The sequence below is a fragment of the Tachyglossus aculeatus genome, chromosome 16, assembly GCF_015852505.1.
Source record: "Tachyglossus aculeatus isolate mTacAcu1 chromosome 16, mTacAcu1.pri, whole genome shotgun sequence".
NCBI lineage: Eukaryota > Metazoa > Chordata > Mammalia > Monotremata > Tachyglossidae > Tachyglossus > Tachyglossus aculeatus.
In genome coordinates this window covers 27,862,407-27,885,542 of record NC_052081.1, presented here as the reverse complement: position 1 = coordinate 27,885,542, position 23,136 = coordinate 27,862,407, and the positions used below count along the sequence as shown (strand labels likewise).

Genomic DNA, 23,136 nt, shown 5'->3' with positions numbered 1-23,136 from the left:
GTCTGTGAAGCCAAAGTTGGATAGCGTGTTGAGAAGGGGGTGGTCCAGTGTCGAAGGCAGCTGAGAGGTCGAGGAGGATTAAGATAGAGTAGAAGCTGTTGGATTTGGCAAGCAGGAGGTCATTGGTGACCTCTGAGAGGGCAGTTTCCATGCAATGTAGGGGACGGAAGCCAGATTGGAGGGGGTCGAGGAGAGAGTTGGCGTTGAGGAATTCGAGGCAGTGGATGTAGATGATGCATTCAAGGAGTTTGGAAAGGAATGGTAAGAGGGAGATAGGGTGCTAACTAGAAGGGGACGTGGGGTCAAGAGGGTTTTTTTAGGATGGGAGAGACGTGGGCATGTTTGAAGGCAGAGGGGAAGGAACCAGTGGAGAGTGAGCAGTTGAAGATGGAAGTTAAGGAGGGGAGGAGGGACGGAGCAAGAGATTTTATAAGATGAGAGGGAATGGGGTCAGAAGCACAGGTGGCCGGAGTAGCACTTGAGAGGAGGGAGGAGATCTAATCTGAAGATACTGCTGGGAAGGATGGGAGAGTAGTGGAGAGGGTTGAGAGCAGGGGGGTTGGAGAAGGGGGAGGAGTGACTTTGGGGAGCTCAGACCTGATGGAGTTAATTTTACCAATGAAGTAGGAGCCAGATCGTTGGGGTTGAGGGAAGGAGGAAGGGGAGGAACAGGGGGCCTGAGAAGGGAGTTAAATGTAAGGAAGAGCTGATGGGGATGATGGGCATGGATGTCAATAAGGGAGGAAAAATAGTTTTGTCTGGCAGAGGAGAGGGCAGAGTAAAGGCAGGAAAGGATAAACTTGAAGTGAACGAGGTTGGCATGGTGTTTAGACTTTTGCCAGCAGCGTTCAGCAGCTCGAGCATAAGAGCAAGGGAGGCAGACAGTGGCTGTGATCCAGGGCTGTGGGTTAGTGGTACGAGAGCAGCGAAGGGAAAGGGGAGCAAGGGAGTCGAGCTGAGTAGAGAGGGTAGAGTTGAGAGCAGTAATCTGATCATCAAGATTGGGTAGAGAGGAAAGGGAGGCAAGGTGGGGTGTGAGGCGCTCAGAAAGATGGATGGGGTCGAGAGAGAGGAGTTCTCTGTGAGGTAGTAATATAGATTTACAGGGGAGAGGAGTGTGAGTGTCAACAGAAGGAATGATCATTTCCTTCTTCCATGGGGCATATACAGACATTGCTTTTTTTGTTCTCATATTTCTACAAAGGATTTTACATTTTTTTAAAACTAGATTTTGGATCCCTTTCTAATTAACTGCTTTCCTATTTCACCTGTACAGAACACCTGGCCAGGATGATGGTTTTTCAAAGATAGGTTCAAGGTTAATTTCAATTTTATAGGTCTTTTATGAGTTGGATTGTTCTCTGATCCCATGGACTTCAATTTCATTTATCCAGAACCATTCTGCAAAGGTCCAGAGGATACAGCCTTATGTGCTCTTGGAAAGTACTGAGAGGAGAATTCTTTCCCCCTTCCTCTATTCTTCCTTTAAGCCTTCATTCATTCATTCAATAGTATTTATTGAGCACTTACTGTGTGCAGAGCACTGTACTAAGCACTTGGGAGAGTTCAATATACCAGTAAACAGACACATTCCCTGTTCACAACAACTTTTTAGTCTATGGGGATGACAGGCACTAACATAAATAATTAAATGACAGATATGTACCTAAGAGCTGTGGAGCTGGGAGGGGAATGAATAAAGGGAGCAAGTCAAGGTGACACAGAATAGAGCGGAGGAAGAGGAAAGGGGGGCTTAAGGAAGGCTTCTTTGAGGAGATGTGCTTTCAAATAATGCTTTGAACGGGGAGAGAGTAATTGTCTGTCGGATTTGAGAAGGGAGGGAGTTTCAGGATAGAGTCAGGGTATGGGCTAGAGGCCCTTGGCAAGATAGACAAAATCGAGGTACAGTGAGAATGTTAGTTTATAGTGTCCTGGACTGCACACAGTAAGTGCTCAATAAATTAGATTAATTGATTGATTAATTGATTGACTTGGTTACTAGGCACTGGTGGCATCCAGGCCTGCCCAGAGCACAGCATGTTTCCGTACATCTTCTTCTTCTTCGAAGGAGCTGGCATAGAAGAAGGGGATGTTGTTGGGCCCTCAACAGAGACTTCAGAAGAAAGTGATACCACCCCATCCCAATCTACTCTAGGATCTGTTGTCTCTTGGCACATGACTCTGTTATGGATGGCTCATGTGAGAAGAAGCAGGGTGGCCTAGTGGATAGAGCACAATCCAGGGAGTCAGAAGGTCCTGAGTTCTAATCCCAGCTCCACCACTCATCCAAGACTCTGGCAGAGCTCATCCTCCTGCCATTCTCCTCAACTCTCTGGTCCTGGAAATCTTAAGAGACAACCAGGGAGAAATCAAAACCAAATGTGGAGAGAGAGAGCATGCCTATATCTGGGTGAGCAAATAAAGAAAGCTGATTCCATTACCTTTAGTATGTAGTCACCTCTCCAGAGGAAGGCAGGCTGGGAAAACATGCCAATTGCTGCAAAATGTTGAGATCTTATTTGCAAGGCTCGTGAAATGGCTGTGTGGAACTGAGAACCCACTTATCTGCTCCTAAGAAGCACCCCTGCATTCATGTAACCAAACACACCCTATCTAGAACTGTAAAAACAGAAAGCAAATCACATTTGGCAGGGCAATAATAAAGATAACAACAATGACAATAATGATAATGATAATAAGTTATAATAATGCTGTTAGTTGGGTACTTATTAAGTGTAGAAACAAGATAGTCAGGTGGGACATATTGCCTGCCCCTCACTGGGATCATAGTCTAAGTAGGCGGGGGATCGGGAAATGAATCACCATTTTATAGATGAGGTAAATGAGGCACAGAGAAGTTAAGTGACTTGCCCAAGGTCACTCTGCCAACAAGTGGCAGAACCGGGATTAGAAAGTAGGTCCTCTGACCCCAGGCCTACGCTCTTTGCAATAGGCCACCCCCCTAAGATTGAGATTGATGTGTTTATCGAAAGTTCAAGATGGAGAGCCCTCCCCCAACCCCAACACACTCCTCTTCTTCCCACGAATCGACTCCTTGAACAGCTTTCTCGACTCTCCTAACCTTGGTTGGTCTATATTTGGTGATATAAATTTAGAAATATAAGTTTGGCACTTTCTCTCTCTACATGTCCCTTTCCCATGGAAAAATGCCCAACACGATAAGACTTGGCTTATAAAAGGGCTTCTACACTCCCTCTTGTATTGGGTGGAGTTGGAGGAAATGGCCATGGTAAGTCATCTTTCCCAACACCACTCTCTTTTAAAATGTCATTTGAGAGAAAAGTTGCAATGAATCTGGATATGGTGCATTCTTTGGGTTTTCTAGAGGAACAACTGAACTCTGTGTATTTGAATCCGCTTAGATGCTCCTGATCTGGATGGTCCCCCTGGTCCTGCTGGGCACCGCCACCGGTAAGAAACAATCCACCAGTTTCACTACAGATGCACGTCATATGGACACGTCAGTTCATGAAATCTTTCCAAATGGTTGTCTACTTAAGTCATTTTATAATAACTGTGATATTCATTCGTCACTTACTATGTGCCAGGCATGGAACTAAGGGCTAGGGTAGATGCCAAGTAATTAGGTTGGGGCTCAAAGCTTCCATCCCCATTTTAGAGATGAGGTAACTGAAACACAGAGAAGTGAAGCGACTTGCCTAAGGACACACAGGAGACAAGTGCTGGGTGACTTCAGGAGACCCTTCTAGTTGAAGGGTCTAATTGAAAATATCTATTGAGTTTTTTGTGGTATTTGTTAATCACTTTCTAGGTGCCAGGCACTGTGCTAAGCACTGGGGTAGATACAAGGTGGTCAGGTTGGACACAATTCATGTCCCAAATGGGGCCACAGCCTTTATCCCCATTTTACAAATGAGTTAACTGAGGCCCAGAGAAGTAAGTGACTTGTCTATGGTCACATAATAGACAAGTGGCAGAGCTGAGATAAGAACCCAGGTTCTTCTGACCCCCAGGGCTGTGCTCTATCCACTAGGTCACGCAGCTTCTTGTTATGTCCACATCAAGGGTATGATTTGTATAAGAGTCATTTGGGTGGCTTATGAAGTAGTCTGGGCATCATATCAGTTTTACCAATCCAGAGGTGATAAAATCAATGGTATTTGTCGAGTGCTTACTGTGTGCAGAGCATTGTTCTAAGCACTTGAGAGATTACACTACAACAGAGTTGGTAGACATGTTTCCCAACCACAAGGAGCTTACAGTTTAGATGGAGAGAAAGGCATTAAAGTAAATTATGGATATCTACATGGGGTTGAACGACAGTCCAACATAGTGCCATGTCCCTCAGCCAGTCATATGACACAATCAGACACCTTCATTGATAAAATCAAAACCATCAGGCATGATCTCCCTAAAATCTCCCCTGCTCCTCTTCAGTCCCTCCCTCCCTCCTCCTGCACCCTCTTCATCTTTCCCTTCTTTCTCAGCAGTATCTCAGGAGATCTCCCTCCCTGCCTCAACTCCATCCCTTCAAAACACTTGCGTGTTCCTTTTATTCCTTCCTGACTGCCATCTTCAACCTCTCATTTTCAATGGCTTCTTCCCCACTGCTTTCAAATTGGTCATCATCATCATCAATGGTATTTACTGAGCACTTAGTATGTGCAGAGCCCTGAACTAAGCACTTAGGAGAGAACAATAAAACAGAGTTGGTAGACATGTTCCCTGCCTACAGCGAGCCTAGATGGGGAGAAAGACATTCATCCCCATCCTGAAAGAAAAAAACCCTTTACCCCGTGACTCCCTCCAATTATCTCCCATCTACCATTCCTCTCCAAACTTGAGCAATTGTCTACGTCAGCTGCCTCTACTTTGTCTCCTCTAATTATCTGCCATTATCATCATCATCATCACATTTAACCAACTTTATTTTGACAAACCCTGGCTTTCTGAAAGCAGAATGACAATCCAAACTGCTTTGGGTCAGCCCCCTTCCCCACCCCCCAAACTCTGCTCCTCGTGGCCAGGAAACCCAGCTCCTATCTCTTCCTACCCTCTGCACCCACTTCTCCCAACCCATCCAGGCCTACAGCCCTCTCCACACTAACCCAATAACCCAGACAGCAGGTCATATAAGCAAGGGAAGCCTTGTATTTCTGCTGGCCTTCACTCCAAAGGAAGTCTTCTCTCAAACCCAACTGATAACAGGTGAAGAGACTCAAAACTAGTTGAATTTTTTTTCTGTCTTATTTAAGTGCTTCCTACATGCTAGGCACTGTATTAACAGCTGGGGGTTATATGAGCTAATCAGATTGGGCACAATCCATGTCCCCATTTACCCCATTGTATAGATGAGATATTTGAGGCACAGAGAAATGAAGTGACTTGCCCAGGGTCACATAGCAGGCAAGTGGCAGAGCCAGTATTAGAACCCAGGATTAGCATTTATAGCCTAAAGGGTGGCCAAGTAGCCCTGCAACACACATACCCCACCCCACCTTCATTGTTCCTCATCCTCCTCACAGGACCCCTGCTCGCTGGTCTCACTTCCTTTCTTCAGTTGGTCAGTATCTTGTCCACAATAGGTGGTCTACTACCCTTTCTGCCCATCTGCCCATTAGTATGTTTGGTTTTGTTCTCTGTCTCCCCCTTTTAGACTGTGAGCCCACTGTTGAGTAGGGACTGTCTCTATATGTTGCCAATTTGTACTTCCCAAGCGCTTAGTACAGTGCTCTGCACATAGTAAGCGCTCAATAAATACGATTGATGATGATGATGATCTGACCCTTCAGATCTTATACTGAGTCTTCCACATTGCATTCACTATGGGCAAGGAACATATCTGCTACCTCTGTTGTATTTTACTCTCCCAAGCACTTAGTAAGGTCTTCTGCACATAATAATAATAATTATGGTACTTGTTAAGCGATGTACAGTGCCAAGCACTGTTCTAAGTACTGGGGTAGATACAAGTTAATCAGGTTGGACACAGTCCCTATCCCCCGTGGAGTTCACACTCTTAATTCCCATTTTAGAGATGAGATAACTGAGGCACAGAGAAGTTGAGTGACTAGCCCAAGGTCACACAGTAAACAGGTGGCAGAGTCGGGATTAGAATCCAGGTCCTTCTGCCTCCGAGTCCCATTCTGTATCCACTAAGCCATGCTACTTCCACATAGTAAGTGTTCAGTAAATACCACTGATTGATTGATTGATTGAATGATTACATTTTCTCTACATTCCCATTTGGCCTTCCACCTTACGTGTTTCTTTCTAAGCTGGCTTTTCACTTTATGTTCTTCTTTACACCCTTGCTATCTGTCTTACATTCTATAGTCCTTCTGGGGTCACATAGGACCCGTCAGTTATAGCCCTCTCCCGTTCCCTAAAGCCATCCTCCATGGTAACAAAAAATGTTCTCAAGTTTAGTGACTAAGAATCCACTTTTAAAATTTATGGTTTCAGGAAAAGAAGTTTGCTTTGAGAGACTTGGCTGCTTTTCAGATGAGATTCCATGGGCTGGAACCATAGAAAGGCCATTGAAAGTTTTACCCTGGTCCCCGGAAAATATCAACACTCGCTTCCTGCTGTACACAAATGAAAACACAGACAACTTTCAGGTAAGACCGGTGCAATTTTAATGTCCGTGCTTTGTGTTAGTGGTGACAAAGGTTTAGTTTTTATATTCAGTATATATGCAGAGAAGCAGGGTAGCCTAGAGGGCTTACTGATGATAGAACCCGGGCCTGGGAGTCAGAAGGACCTGGGTTCTAATCCCTGCTCTGCCACTTCTCTGCTGTATGACCTTGGGCAAGTCACTTCACTTCTCTGTGCCTCAGTTCCTTCATCTGTGAAATGGGGATTAAGACTGTGAGCCCCTTGTGGGACATCGACTGTGTCCAACCTGGTTATCTTGTACCTACCCTAGTGCTTAAAGTGGTGACTGGAACATAGTAAATGCACTTAAGAAATACCACAAAAATGATGATAATAATAATAATCAATGCTATTTATTGAGTGATTAAATAGTAATAGTACTATCTATTGATATTATCATTATTCTGTGCCATGTGCATGCAATATCACTATTATTATCATGGAGTTCATTAAGTGTCTACTATGAGCTAAGTGCTGAGATAGATATATGATAAGTGTTTGAGGCCTCTTAAAACATACAGTTCAATTCTTCGACTCCACACATAAAATTTGCAGTCACCATTTAACAAATAACCTGCAGTAAATCAGTCAGTCAGTGGTATTTATTGAGTTCTTGCTTAATGCAGAACACTGTACTAAGCTCTGTGAGCTTTGGGCATTTGGTTTTCACTCCATGCTCAGCCCCACAGCACTTACATATATGTCTCTAGATTATATATTCTAAATTATTTATATTATTGTCTGCCTCACCCTTTAGACTGTGAGCTCATCGTGGGAAGGGAATATTTCTACCAACTCTATAGTGTTATACTCTCCCAAGTGCGTCGTACAGTGCTCTGCACAAAGTAAGCGCTCAATAAATACCATTGATTGATTGATTAAGCACTTGAGAGAACAATACAATAGATTTGGAAGATGCACAAGGAGCTCACATCCCTTGATGCCTTTTCAGCTGTTACTAGTTTATTCCCTGAGAACAGCTGATCTGTGCCCTGAGAGGTACTTTTCAATATTGATGCTATAACTGTGCTCCAGCTTATGCCAAAAAGTTGCATTATTTAAAGGCAATGGAGGATGAGGGGACTGTGACATATAAGCATGTGAAGGGCTTTGGTGAGGCCATTCTTTAAGGGTCACTTCCACTTTACATAATTTGTGTTCCTGCTGCAACTCAAAATGACCACTGAGAGCGCCCTCATTTATCAATCAATCAATGGTAATTATTGACTGCTTCCCTTTAGAAACCAAATCTTAGATATGAAAGAAAGCAAGGAGAGGAATTTACTACTTAGAAGTTGGCATGGGCTTTTCTTCAAATAAACACCATAAAGGAGATGTTGTACTCATCTTGACCATATTAGAATATCCATGCCTAACAGAGTAACAGGAACAGTTGCAGAGGTACAGTCCCTGAGCCCCATGTGGCTTGGAGACTGTGTCTGCTCTGATTACCTTAAACACATCCCAGTGCTTAGCACATAGCAAGCACCTAATAAATTCCACTATGATTTTATTACAGAATTGGATGGAGAGGGATTAATGGAGAATTGAGAGGATAACCTTGGGGGAAACCCATGTACTGGCAAGACTGCAAGAGGCCAAATCAAATCCTCCACGGATAAAACCATGGGGATGCCCAGAACAAATTATGGGAGATCCCCTCTGTTACTGAAAAGAATGAAAAGCTTCTGATGAAAGTGCTTTGCACCCAGTAAGCTCTCAATAAATACCACTGATTGATTGATTGACCTATCACAACTGAAAAGAGAAACAGGAAAAGATGAGACCTTAAACCATACTGTCAAGGGAGTCTGAGCTCAGATAATCTGGAATTTCTTCCTCCTTAAAAGGAAGAAGAGTTAGTGCTGGCTTAAGTGCATTAAATTGCCAATCCTCAAATGAATCTCATTACTATGTATACAGATGCTTCCTGGCATTCCCTTTTAGTGACATTTCCAAAGCACAATTCAGTTCCCTCCCATTCACCCCAGAACAAGAGTATCCCAGCATCCCAGGCAGTGGTACAAACACCACAGTTCTTCCCAAGTTGGCAATAGAATGCAATTATTCCAGGGCAATGCTCACTGCAAGAGTTTCACTAGATAGGACATGTGAGGAGAATGGATGCTAGCAGTTTACTCAAGAAGCTATGGTATTTGCATGTAGAAAGAGCAAATGAAACGTTTTTATAATCAAAAAATGAGGTGTTCCATTGACTGCTGGAAGACGATAGACAGGCCCAACTGGTATGTTACAATCAGAAGAATTGTCCTTCATGGGGAAAGACTTTGAAATACCAAGATTCAAAAGATGTTTTTGAACAAAACAGAGGACGGCTTCTATGTGCACACAATGTGGAATAGATTGTTGGTCCCTCAACATTTCAAAGTTTTCTGTTTTACCCTTCATCTTCAGGCCACAGATCCCCTATGTATTGAGATCTCCAATTTCAAAAACCAATAGGAAATGTCATTTCATCTGTCTTTTCAGCCACAACTAAACACATGAATAATATCTCTCATCAGTAGGGTCAACTGTAGGCACGAAGTACAGCTACTTATCTATCTACCTGTCTGTGTTTCTATCGATTGTTTGTTGAACCTGTGACTTTTCTGAAAGGAATGTTTCTTCACTGTTGTGATGAAGTTGTGGGTTTGTGATCCTTGAGGGCTAGCAGAAATTGAAGGCACACCTTTTAGTTGTCATATTTGTTAAGCATTTACTGTGTCAAGGACTGTTCTAAACACTGGGGTAGATATAAGATAATGGTATTCCTCATGGGGGTCACAGTCTAAATAGAGGGAGAACAGGTATTTAATCCCCATTTTACAGTTGAGGGAACTGGGGCTCAGGGAAGTCAAATGACTTGTGCAAGGTCACAGAGTAGACAAGTGGCAGAGCTGGGGTTAGAAACCAGGTCCTTCTGATTCCCAGGCCCATGCTCTATCCATTAGTCCAGTCTAATTTGTTGTAATTTATTCCAGTGTCTGACTCCCTCAACGAGACTGTAAACTCCTTAAGGGTAGGGAAGCAGTGTGGCTCAGTGGAAAGAGCACGGGCTTGGGAGTCAGAGGTCATAGGTTCTAATTCCGGCTCTGCCACTTGTGAGCTGTGTGACTTTGGGCAAGTCACTTGACTTCTCTGTGCTTCAGTTCCCTCATCTGTAAAATGGGAATTACGACTGTGAGCCCCATATGGGACAACCTGATAATAATAATAAAAATGGTGGTATTTGTTAAGTGCTTACTATGTGCCAAGCATTGTTCTAAGCGCTGAGGGAGATACAAGGTGATCAGGTTGTCCCACATGGGGCTCACAGTCTTCATCCCCATTTTCCAGATGAGGGAACTGAGGCCCAGAGTAGTGAAGTGACTTGCCCAAGGTCACACAGCAGACAAGGGGCGGAGCCAGGATTAGAACCTATGACCTCTGACTCCTAAGCCCGGGCTCTTTCCACTAAAGCCACGCTGTTTCTCTTCCTCCCTGTCCTCCACGTGGTTCAACTCTCCCAGGTCCTCCGCTCTGACCTCAGTTTCTCCAAGCCCCCTGCCCTACCCCCCACCTATCTCAGTTCCCCCAGGCCCCCTGCCCGGCCCCCCTCCCCGCTACCCCCGACACTCCCCTCCAGCGCTTAGAAGAGTACTTGGCACATAGTAAGCGCTTAACAAATACCATCATTATTATTATTAGGGGTCACATCTACTAACTACTGTACTCTCCCAAGTGCTTTAAACAGTACTCTCCCTGTACAGAGTAAGCACTCAGTAGATACTAATGATTGATTGAAAAAGGAAGAGAAATAAGAAATCTTTACAAAATTCATTTCATGGTCTGTCTACAAAGACAATTCTCCAGAAATGTTCCCACAGGAATATGGACCAGGGTTTTTACCCAAGTGTATTCCATGAACTGATTTTCCCACTGCTACCGAATGTATCAGGTGATCTCCATTGGGTTGCTAAAACTGCATGTATGTGAAGAGGTTGACTGTTAAAACTTTTTTGTTTTTCTTAGGAGCTCTTTGCTACAGATCCATCAACTATTCAGGGCTCCAATTTCAAAGTTGAAAGGAAAACTCGCTTCATCACTCATGGATTTATTGACCAAGGAGAAGAGAATTGGTTGTCCAACATGTGCAAGGTATGGTGTTGCCTTTGTTTAGTTTTTGTTAATGATATCTGGGAAGTGCTTCCTATGTGCCAGGCAGTTTACTAAGTGCTAGGAGAAGATACAAGCCAATCAGGTTGAACACAGTCCCTGTCCCGCATAGGGCTCATGGTCTTAATCCCCATTTTACGGATGAGGTCATTGAGGCACAGAGCAGGCAAGAGATTTGTCCAAGGTCACACAGCAGACATGTAGTAGAGGCAGGATTAAAACCCAGGTACTCTGACTCCCAGGCCCAGGCTCTTTCTGCTTGACCATGTTGCTTTTCTTGGGAAAAAGGGAAGCAGTGTGGCTCAGTGAAAAGAGCATGGGCTTGGGAGTCAGAGGTCATGGGATCTAATCCCGGCTCCACCACTTGTGAGCTGTGTGACTTTGGGCAAGTCACTTGACTTCTCTGTGCCTCAGTTCCCTCATCTGTAAAATGGGGATTAAGACTGTGAGCCCAATGTGGGACAACCTGATGACCTTGTGTCCCCTCCAGCGCTTAGAACAGTACTTAGCACATAGTACGTGCTTAACAAATGCCATTATTATTATTATTATTTTCTTTAGCTATAATACAGGAAGACAATGCTTGCTTCTGGTTGTCCAGGCATCATCCCAAACACTTTTACTGCCCAGTCATTTGCCTTGTAATGAGAGTTTGTTTCTGTTGGGGAAATGAATGTTCCTAAAAATGATCAATTTTCTTCCCCTCCCCTGGTTAACTTGTGAGTACATGTAGAGGAATCTTTGCCAGATTGCTTCATTCTTTGCAGTGTATCTGAGGCCTAGGCAAACATGAATTTTTGCAAATGAAAAAGTAGAAAAATTGTGTCAAAGAGGATCTGTGACCTGTCAAGTTTTTGAGACAAAGAAGGTTGCCCAGGATTTCCTTTGTTAAGGAACAGAAATATCTGCTTTTGCTTTTCTTTAGGCAATTGTTTTACTTAATGTCAGAAAAGCATTAGCCTCAACTAAGCGTCCATTCTAGCTCAAATTGAGGAAACAATGTCTCTCAGTGGACTTTCAGCCCGTGGTCAACATCCAAAAAGGTGCTGCTTCTCTGGCTGCATTAGTTTGGGATTATTTCTCTCATCCTCACAGTTCCATTATGTGTTTTCTCCAACCCATGCACAATCTGCAGAGTGTGTTTTCTCACTTTCCCATCACTGTATCTGTAAAGGTAACAAAAGGGAGCATGGGCATTCAGATAATCCGCTACTTTAGGACCCCATTTAGATCACTCTTCCAAACCCGTGTAACCAAGGAACCCTCTAGTGGAAAATGCTGTCGATAGCCTGTCTTCAATAAACTGTGAATAAGCAAACAACCCTTTATAACAATGTGAGCACAGTACCTTGAATTGTTAAGTGTTTTATTTTCCATAATAAAAATTTGCATTCATCTGCTGTCATGAACTCTCTCTTCCTCTAAATCCCTAACATGTAGTGATCATTTAAGCAAGATAGGAAGAACTGTTCATGACTAATCTTGGAGTGAATCTGCCTTTACGATGCAAATTTAAACTGCCCGGAAGGGCGTTGATGTTTGTTATTCGTATTAGGCTCATAATAAATGGGAGTTCCCACCCACTCTAGTTTAAGAAAAACTAGGAGGCAATGTTTGTGGGGTCTTCAATTTTGGCATATAGTGCTCTCTGACTGGAGAATTGTCAGAGTAGACTAACAGATGGACCTTTGCTTCCAGTTTTCGATTCTATTGAGTGTGAGATTTTGGAGGCAATTTGTGCTAATGCTCATTCCTTCTTTCCTCTTTGGATCACTTGCATGCTTGTCCCAGAGACTGACTACAGTGGAACAGGTGAACTGCATCTGTGTGGATTGGAAAAGTGGCTCTCGGACCGGATACACCCAGGCATCGAACAACATCCGGGTTGTGGGTGCTGAAATTGCTTATTTTATTGACGTTCTCTCTGTGAGTACTTACCCAATAAGCTAATAATAACATTTCATTTTCCAGGTATGTCTCCAATTCATTCACAATGTCTGTTTCCATCCCATGATTTTGCTCTCTCTTTGAATTTTACATGGGAAGGCATTTAGGAAATAATAGGAGGCCTTATGTAGGAACAAAAGTATGGGAAAGAGTTTGTACATAATGCCTATGGGAGCGATGTTTGCCATGAAGTTATTAGCCAATGAGCAACAGCTTTGACATGAGAACAGAGCACTGCAGGGCAAGGCTAAGAGCTGAATTAGTAATCATCATCATCCTCATCAACATAATAATGATATTTGTTAAGCGTTTACTATGTGTCAAACACTGTTCTAAGTTCTGGGGTAGATTCAAGTAAATCAGGTTGGCCACTGTCCCTGTCCCACATGGGGCTCACAGCCTTAATTGCAATTTTACAGGTGAGGCAACTGAAGCCCAGAGAAGTGAACTGACTTTCCCAAGGTCACCCAGCAGACAAATGGTGGAGCCGGGATTAGAACCCAGGTCCTTCTGACTTCCAGGCTCATGCTCTGTCCACCAGGCCATGTGGCTCCCAGTTAGTAAACAGTTGGATGTTGAATTGAACAGGATCAAGCAGAGAGCAGTAGTAGTTCGAACTGATGATGAACAGAAGCTTAGCACTGGATGAGTTCCCTTAGAGAGTGGGAGTGAGTGAAGGACCCAGAACTAAGGCTTGAGGGACACCAATGATAAGGGGTGAGAGCCAGCAAAGGTAACTAAGGAGTATCATAGAGGTAAGAAGAGAACCAAGTGAGTACAGCATCAGCAATCTGAAACCAAAAGTATTTGAAGGAGGAGGATTAGGACAGAGAAGAGCCCTTTGTCTTTGGTTTTAAGGAGGTCACTGGTGACCTTAGAGAGTGCTGTGTCAATTGAGTGATATGGTCTGAGGGTTCACTCCAGTGAGTTGAGAACTGGTGAAGAAGTGAAAACAGCATGTATAAATGATCACTTCCATAATTTGGGGTAGCAATGGGATCAGGGAGATGGGGCAGTAGCTGGAAGGGGCCGGGGATTGAGTAAGGGCTTTTTAAGTATGGATAAAACTGCATTTCTGGCCTACATGAGTGCCAGAAGATAAGCATGGAGAGCTTGGGAGAAAGAACAATGGATGGGTTTTTCCCTCGAAGAGATGGCCATCCTTTAGGTACTCTATGGGGAAATATCAACCAAGAAGAGATCTTTAGGGAGGCCTGTAATGTGTACTGTGAAATGGATCGAATTGCCAGAGTTCTGTAATTCACCAGTCTTTATGCCAGGGTTTGGTCTGTCCATTCTAAAGAATTGTCCTTCCCAACAGTCCAACTTTGGATACTCTTATTCTGACGTCCACATCATTGGCCACAGCCTGGGAGCTCATGCTGCTGGAGAGGCCGGTTCGAGGGTAAAGGGCCGCATTGGAAGGATTACGGGTAGGTTGACTGGGCAAATCGGACATCAGCCTGGAAATTTTTCTGTTCCTGCCTCAGAAAGGCAACTCCCAACTGAGATGAACATTTTGGAGGACACTAGCTGAGGAAGTTGTTATTTTTTACTGTAGTCACTTCATTTATTTCTCCATTTTTTTTGGTTTCTTCCTTGGTCTGCCTCTCAACCTCTTTTCTATGGTTCTTTTTTATTTGTTATATACCCTTATCCCCATAGCAAAGGACTGAGCATGGGCCTGGAAGTCAGAAGAACCTGGGTTCTAATCCCGGCTCTGCCACTTGTCTGCTGTGTGATCTTGGGCAAGTCATTTCACTTATTTGTTCCTCAGTTTCCTCATCTGTAAAATGGGGATTAAATCCTACTCCCTCCTATCTAGATTGTGAGCCCCATGTGGGACCGGGACTGTGTCCAACCTGATATCCTTGAATCCACCCCAGTGCATAGAACAATGCTTGGTACATAGTAAGTGTTTAACACATATAATAATAATAATAATAAAATAATTATGGTATTTGTAAGCACTTACTATGTGCCAGGCACTGTACTAAGCACTGGGGTAGTTCTTGTTCCAGAGACTCACGAAGCACTGTGCACACCCTAGCTCTTTCTTTGGTGTATAAACAACGTGGTGTACACCCACACGTATATATCACACATACCCTTATCTCCAAAGCAAAGGACTGAACTTGGGCCTGGAAGTCAGAAGCACCTGGGTTCTAATCCCAGCTCTGCCACTTGTCTGCTGTGTGACCTTGGGCAAGTCACTTAACCTCTCTGTGTCTTAGTTACCTCATCTGTAAAATGGGGATTAAGGTTGTGAGCCCTATGTGGGACAGGGACTGTATCCAACCCAATTACCTTGTATCTACTCCAGCGCTTAGTATAGTGCCTGGCACGTTGTAAGGACTTAACAAATACTGCTATTAATAATAATAACAATAATGGGAAATGACTGGGCATCTATTTCTTTTAGGGCTGGACCCAGCTGAGCCTTGCTTCGAGGGAACTTCAGTGAAAGTCCGGCTGGATCCCAGTGATGCTGATTTCGTTGATGTAATTCACACCGACTCTGCTGCTGTTATCCCTTATATGGGTGAGCCCTCAATAATGAGGCCCTAAAGAGGAACCTGTAGAACTGCTCTCCCGGTGGTAAATTACATTGTGTTTACTGGCCCTTGGTTTAAAATCTTCTAGGATTTGGAACGAGCCAATTGGTCGGACACCTGGACTTTTTTCCCAATGGAGGAAAGCAAATGCCAGGATGTAAGAAGAACCCCATTTCACAGATCATAGACATAGAGGGAATCTGGGAAGGTAAAACTCTGAGGACAATGTTATGCTTTGCCAAATGCATTCCAGTCAACAGCTCTCATTTCCTGTTTTGTGTAGCCTCCTATTCTGTTACAGTTTATACAGCAAGGTAAAGTATGATCCTTTGGGATATTTATTTCACTTAGAATAATAATGATGGCATTTATTAAGCACTTTGTGCAAAGCACTGTTCTAAGCACTGGGAAGGTTACAAGGTGATCTGTTTGTCCCACAGGGGGCTCACAGTTTTAATCCCCATTTTACAGATGAGGTAACTGAGGTACAGAGAAATGAAGTGACTTGCCCAAAGTCACACAGTTGACAATTGGCAAAGCTGGGATTTGAACCCATGACCTTTGACTCCAAAGCCCATGTTTTTTCCACTGAGCCACGCTGCATGGCCTAGTGGATAGAGCACTGGCCTGGAAGTCAGAAGGATCTAAGTTCTAATCCTGGCTCCACCACCTGTCTGCTGTTGACCTTGGGCAAGTCATTTTACTTCTCTGTGCCTCAGCTACCTCATCTGTAAAATAGGGACTAAGACTATGAGCCCCATGTGGGACAGGGACTGTGTCCAACCGGTTTTGCTCGCATGCACCCCAGTGCCATTATTACTATCAGTATTTCTTAGCCAATTGTACTTAGCAATTAGGAATTCATTAGATTACACTTGTCAGATGTTTGACCTTGGGCAAGTCACTTAACTTCTCTGTGCCTCAGCTACAGGATTAAGACTGTGAGCCCCACGTGGGTCAACCTAATTACTTTGTATTTTCTCCAGCGCTTAGAACAGTCCTTGGCACATAGTAAGCGCTTAACAAATACTATTATTATCATTATAAGACTGTCTTTTTCTTTTTTTTGTAACGGTGTCTAGCAATAGTAGAAGTGGTAGTAACGGTATTTGTTAAGTGCTTACTGTTTGTGCAGAGCATTGTAATGATAATGATGGTATTTGTTAAGTGTTTACTATGTGCCAAGCACTGTTCTAAGCTCTGGGGTAGAATCATGATTATCAAGTTGTCCCACGTGGGGCTCGCAGTCTTAATCCCCATTTTACAGATGAGGTAACTGAGGCACAGAGAAGTTTAAGTGACTTGCCCAAAGTCACACAGCCGACTCCCAAGCCCATGCTCTTTTCACTAAGCCATGCCACTTCTAAGTGCTGGAAGGGAGTACTTGGGTGGAAATTAGATGCAGGCCTTGCCACCTGTGGGGCTCACAATCTAAGTAAACTGCTCTGCCTAGAGCAGGCACAGAGCAGACACTCAGTGTGGATGATGGTGTCAATGATAAAACATTGGGCAGATCCAGCTTTAGTGAGAATGATCAGTATCAGGCAATTACTCTGAGACAAAAGCTGGAGTAGATACAAGATAAGGGGATCTGGTCACAGTCCCTGCCCCACACAGGGCTCACATTCTAAGAAAGTGGGAGAACAGGGATATTATTCCCACTTTAGAGCTGAGGAAACAGACTCAGAGAAGTTAAGGGACATTTCCAAGGTCACACAGCAGGTAATTAACAGGGTCAGAGCCAGAACTTGGGATCCTGATGCCCAATCCTACACTCTTGGCATTAGGCCTCACTGCCTCTCTTTAAGAAACAATCTCTCTTGCCTTTACATGTTGGTTCATCCATCTTTCTTCCCAGAGGAGATGTGTCCTGAGGGTAATAATTCCTTCTTCATGGTCTTTACCACTCTCAAAGTACAAATTATATATCCAGAGCCAATATTTTTTTTAGTGATATTTGTTAAGGACTTATTATGTGCCAGGCTAATCACTGGGGTAGATATAAGATAATCAGGTTGGACACAGTCCCTGTCCCACATGGGGCTCACCATCTTAACCCCCATTTTACAGATGAGGTAACTGAGGCACAGTGGGAAATGACTTGCCCAAGGTCACACAGCAGACAAGTGGTGGAGCTGGTATTAGAACCCAGGTCCTTATGACTCCCAGGTCCATGCTCTATCCACTAGACCACACTGCTTCCCAACCTATGACCTTAGACTTAGAAAATCATGAATAATTCTATCTATCTATCTATCTATCTAGTTTCTATTTACTAGATAGAAAAAAATCTATCTAGTAATATGTGCAGAGTTTGAGTAGCTACAAAGTGAAAAATTCTCAAGCAATAAAACCAGCCTACCAGAGGTAGATCCTTCCTCTGGTTTCGGAGCTTGCCTAACTCACATTTCAGTTTTTGTTCACTATTCCCACTGTGATGTTTGCTGCCAAAGAAGAAACACTGTCAAGGATATCAGGATTTCTCACTGGAACTCATTTTTGCAGGAACTCGTGATTTTGTAGCTTGTAATCACTTGAGGAGTTATAAATATTACTCCGACAGCATCATCAATCCAGATGGCTTCACTGGATTCCCGTGTGATTCCTACAGTGTTTTTCAAGCTGTAAGTTACCCTATGGCATGACATATGACTTATGACTTATGGAAGGTAACTTATGATGTGACTATAGAACGTATATAGACTATAGAACTATAGCCTGGTCTTTGATCACAGAAAATGATCTGATCACATAAACAGTGAGAATGAGTAAAATTACCCCTCATTTTCAAAGTCCAATTTTAACAGCAAGTGACCTTCAAAATATTTTCTTTTGCAGAGAAATTGCATGATTTTTGCTTAGTGCACTGTTGATATTTAAACATATTCCACTTGGATGCAGGCTTGGTCCAGTGTTAAAGTACAGGGCAAATAATTATTCTCATAATATAGTATAATATAATAATTAAAATATAATAATAATATTTCACTTAGTATTCATTCATTCGATCAGCTGTATTTGAGTGCTTATTGCATGCAAAGCACTGTATTAAGCACTTGGGAGAGTACAATAGAACAATAAACAGACATATTCCCTGCTCACAATAAGCTTAGAGTCTAGAGGGGCCAACCTTCACACAGCATTCAATTGATTTTATCGAAAATGACATTTTCCACATGCTGATTCAATTAGAGGGCAAGGGGGCCTTGCTTTTGAACTTGGGAAAATTTCATTTCCGGAAAGTGGAATTTATTTTGGGGGAACTGAATCCTCAAGACTGAGGATGGAAGGGGAGGTTCTATGAAAGAAATGATGGCCTCCATGCTAACCGACTTGCTCGTTTTCATTAGAACAAGTGTTTCCCCTGCCCTTCTGAAGGCTGCCCCCAGATGGGTCACTACGCCGATAAGTACACCCGTCAAGCAAGCAAAGCGGAAAAAGCCTTCTATTTGAACACTGGAGATGCTACTAATTTTTCTCGTAAGTTGCCATTGTCCCTTCCTCAGGCTTTACGTGCTGGGTGAGGTGTACGCTCATTGCCTACGAAATGTGCATTCTACACAAGCTGAAGTCGGTCCAGGCCAACTTCAAGTGGTGAGCAAAGGGGGAGAGTGCAGGGTACTGGTGCTTAAAAGTGTATCAGCTCCCTCCTCAAGTAGAAAACCACCCTGGTGGAAACACAGACCTTAGAAGGGAACATCTAGGCTCCAGATGATGGATGGAGGTGGGGGATGAGTGTGGCATCAGAAGAGGGACACTGTAGGCTCAGGAGTTTGAATGGATTTTGGCCTCATACAGAATGGAGACAGTGGAACATGTTCACCAATTTCAAGGTGGCCCAGTGCCTGATGTCGACCCTGAGTGGGCCTGCTCCAAGTTTCAGGGATCCCGTATTCAGGGAGTCGTCTGACTCTGTGGAGAGAGATAGCCCAGGTTGAGATTTTGAACAATGTTTACTACACCCTTGCTGTGAACAGAACACTGCTAGCTTAGGATAGGGTCACAATAGCAAAAGACACATTCCTTCCCTTCGGTGTGTTCACCATCTAACCAGTTGCAAGTGTACAACCTCATTCTCTGATGTAGCCTCCAAAAGATCTATTCTGAAACTCCTAATCTGGTTGATTTCATTTGTTCGGTGCAGGTTGGAGATATAAGGTGTCTGTCACATTGTCTGGAGCCAGAGTTATTGGAGAGGTCAAAGTTACTTTGTTTGGCAACAACGGAAACACCAGGCAATATGAAATCTACAAGTGAGTTTTGCATCACCATCTGGGTAAATGTCAATAGCAAAATGAGCTCTGCCTTATAAAATCAGAATCTATTACTGACCATGACCTTTTTATCTTCCCGTATTTCTAGGGGATTCCTCAAACCAGGTGACACTCATTCCAATGAATTTGATGCAGAGCTTAATGTTGGAGATCTTCAGAAAGTTAAATTTCTCTGGGACAACAACCTGATCAACCCGACCTTGCCCAGAGTTGGGGCTGCCATGATAGTAGTGCAGACTGTCGATGGACAAAAGTACGTATAATCATGGACCAAGTAAACCTTGAGATATCAAAGAGCCTCAGAGCTACCTAGGTCTCCCCCAGGAAAGAGACTGAGTAGAATCCAAAGAAGCTTAACAATAGCTTAACAATAGAGAAGCAGCGTGGGCTCCGCCAATTTTCAGCTGTGTGACTTTGGGCAAGTCACTTAGTAGCCTTTCTTATGTAAATAATGTTGCTCACTACTTTTGGGCATCTAGCTGATAAATAATAACAATAATAATAATAATTGTGGTAGTTAAGCACTTACTATGCTTCAAGCACATAAGCGCTGGGGTGGATATAAGCAAATTGGGTTGGACACAGTCCCTGTCCCAAAAGGGCTCACACTCTCAATCCCCATTTTACAGATGAGGTAACTGAGGCCCAGAGAAGTGAAGTGACTTGCCCAAGGTCACCCAGCAGACAGATGGCAGAGCCAGGATCAGTTAGCCATGTCAACCAATCAGCATTTGTACTTAACATGACCTTTTTCTTGGCAGGTATAATTTCTGCAGCAAAGAAACTGTGAGAGAAAATGTTCTGCTGATACTCACCCCCTGTTAAAGATGTGTCAAAATATCATCACTTTTAGTTAGAACCAATAAAAACAAATGATGTGTATAGTCATTCATATGCTGCTGATGCCTTCATGATTATTGGTCATTTTTGGAAGGGTGAGGAAGGGAGTATTAAAAACCGAAATTTGGGATTGGTCCTAAATCCGGATGAATATTTGCTACACCTCACAAAAATATTTGGTTCCCAAGGGACTTTTTCACATGTTAGGAGCATGGTATTTCTCAAACAACACTATCTCATCCATAGTTTATGGACATTTTAAAAGATTTATGTACTGAGCCAGTGTTATGTGTTGTATAGAACATACATAGGTGCAGATCTTGCCTAAGAGTTTACATTCTAAGACACACATTTGGACAAACACACATCTTTCTCCTTTCCATCTTTAGTGGTGGTTGGGGGGTGGGGGCTTGTTTTTTTAAACAGAGTGAGGGGAATCCACTCAGTTCCTACTGGACCTACTTGAAATGGAGGTCTGTATTACAATACAACCTAGTGGACACAGTAAACTTGGAGAAGGGGTTGATTTTCTGGCTTTTTAAAAACTAAATTTATAGTTTCTTAGAGGAATTGTCCTTGTGAACACAACCATCCTTCTCCCAGATAATTCCATCTCCCCACCACAGCTTACCATTACCAGAGATAACAGACCATAACACTCCCCACCATAGCTCATCATTATACAAGGATAGCAGACCAAAACACTCTGCAGTGGCAGGAGAATATTTTCTCATTGCTGTGAACTATTTTTTACATTTTCCTTGCTCCTCAAATGATATATACTGGCTAGCAATCCTGTGCCCATGAAAAAGTCAATACCTAGTTAATTCCTAAGGGCAGCCTCCCTCTTCAATTCTCCCAATATTCCCAGTGGTAACTCAAGAAGATATTTCTCATTTCCCCTCAAAATCTACCTCCTCCACCTGCACCTCTGATCCCATCACTTCATACTTTATTAAATCACTTGGCCACCTCTCTTCTTCACCTCTCTTCTTCAACTCTGCTTTCAAATGTACACATGTGACCTCATCCTAAAAAAAAGAAACTCCTCCCTTAAATGTCCGGCTCCCCCCAGTTCCACCATTGTCACTCAGTCGTATTTACTGAGCATTTACTGTGCAGAACATTGTACTAAGCACTTGGAAGAGTACAATATAACTGACGCATTCCCTGCGCACAACTAGCTTACAGTTTAGAGGTGGAGACAGATATTAATAGAAACAAATAAATGACAGGTGTGTCCATACGTGCTGTGGGGCTGGGAAGGGGAATGTAAAGGGAGCAGGTCAGGGTGACACAGAAGGGAGCGGGAGAAGAGGAAAGGAGGGATTAGTCAGGGAGGAGATGTGCCTTCAGACTTTATATAAATACCATTCTTCTCCAAATTTCTTGAGAGTTGTCTACATTTAATCTTCTTGCATCCACCCCAGTGCTGAGTACAGTGCCTGGCCCATAGTAAGCATTTAACAAATGCCATAACTAAAATTATTATTATTATCCATTATACATCACTGAATCCTGTTGGTTCCACCTTCATAACATATTGGTAAAATCTGCACTTTGGATAGTTTGTATTCAAACTATGAACACATTAATACAAGCACTTATCCTATCCTGCCTCGATTACTGTATCAGTCTCCTAGCTGACCTCCCTGCCTCCTGCATCTCCCCACTCGAGTCCATATTTCACTTCACTTTTCTACAAAAATGCTCAGGACATGTTTTCCCACTCCTCAAGAAACCCAAGTGGTTGCCCATCCCCCTCCGCATCAAACAAAAACTCCTCAACATGGATTTTAAAACACACAATCACCTTGCCCTCTCATACCTCACCTCGCTAATCTCCTATTACAACCCAGCCCGCACACTTTGCTCCTCTGTTAACCTTCTCGCTGTGCCTCCATCTCGTCTATCTTGCTGCCAATCCCTCACCTACATCCTAGACCTACCTCCCTCCTCAAATCCTACTGATGATTACTCTCCCACCACCTCAATGCCTTACTGAAGGAACATCTCTTCCAAGAGGCCTTCCCTGACTAAACTCCCCTTTCTTCTTTTCCCACATTCCTTCTGTCACCCTGAATTGCTCCCTTTATTCATCCTCCCTCCCAGCCCCATAGCACTTATGTACATATCTGTAATTTATTATTCCTACTAGTGTCTGTCTCTACCGCTAAACTGTAAACTCATTGTGGACAGGGAATGTGTTTGTTTATTGTGGTATTGTACTCTCCCAAGCGCTTAGTACAGTGCCCTGCACATAGTAAGTACTCAATAAATATGACTAACTGAATGAATGAACTTGCATCAATTCCAGAGTTGTACCTGGCACAAAGTAAGCACTTAACAAATACCAAAATTATTATTACTATTACTATTATTAATTAGGAGATAGTTCTAGTCCGAACTTTCCCACTTGCCTTGAGCTTATCTTCTCTATACCTCAGATTCCTCAGCTCTAAAATGGAGCTAATTACCTCTTCTCTCTCCCTGTTACACTGTGAGCACTGTGTCCATCCTGATTATCTTGTATCTACTCTAGCATGCAGCACAGTACTTGATTCAGAGATAGCAAAGAGTCCTTCCCGACTAAGCCCTCATTTTCTCTTTCCCCACTCCCTTCTCTGTCACCCTGATTTGCCTCCTTTATTCAGCTCTCCCGCAACCCACAGCACTTATGTCACATCTGGAGGCAGAGAGGTCAACAAGGAAGCTGGCAAAGG

At 43.3% G+C, this 23,136-nt stretch overlaps 1 protein-coding gene across 1 annotated transcript; it reads left to right on the top strand.

Moving 5' to 3' along the window:
• Positions 1 to 3,383: 3,383 nt before the first annotated feature.
• Positions 3,384 to 20,427, top strand: LOC119938706 (pancreatic triacylglycerol lipase-like). The gene is made up of 12 exons (XM_038758613.1): positions 3,384 to 3,481; positions 6,407 to 6,602; positions 10,654 to 10,779; positions 12,589 to 12,723; positions 14,066 to 14,177; positions 15,167 to 15,286; positions 15,388 to 15,507; positions 17,805 to 17,923; positions 18,650 to 18,779; positions 19,444 to 19,552; positions 19,662 to 19,826; positions 20,335 to 20,427. Exons 1-12 carry the CDS (start codon positions 3,384 to 3,386, stop codon positions 20,396 to 20,398), a joined length of 1,494 nt encoding a protein of 497 aa, XP_038614541.1. The 3' UTR covers positions 20,399 to 20,427.
• Positions 20,428 to 23,136: the final 2,709 nt, after the last annotated feature.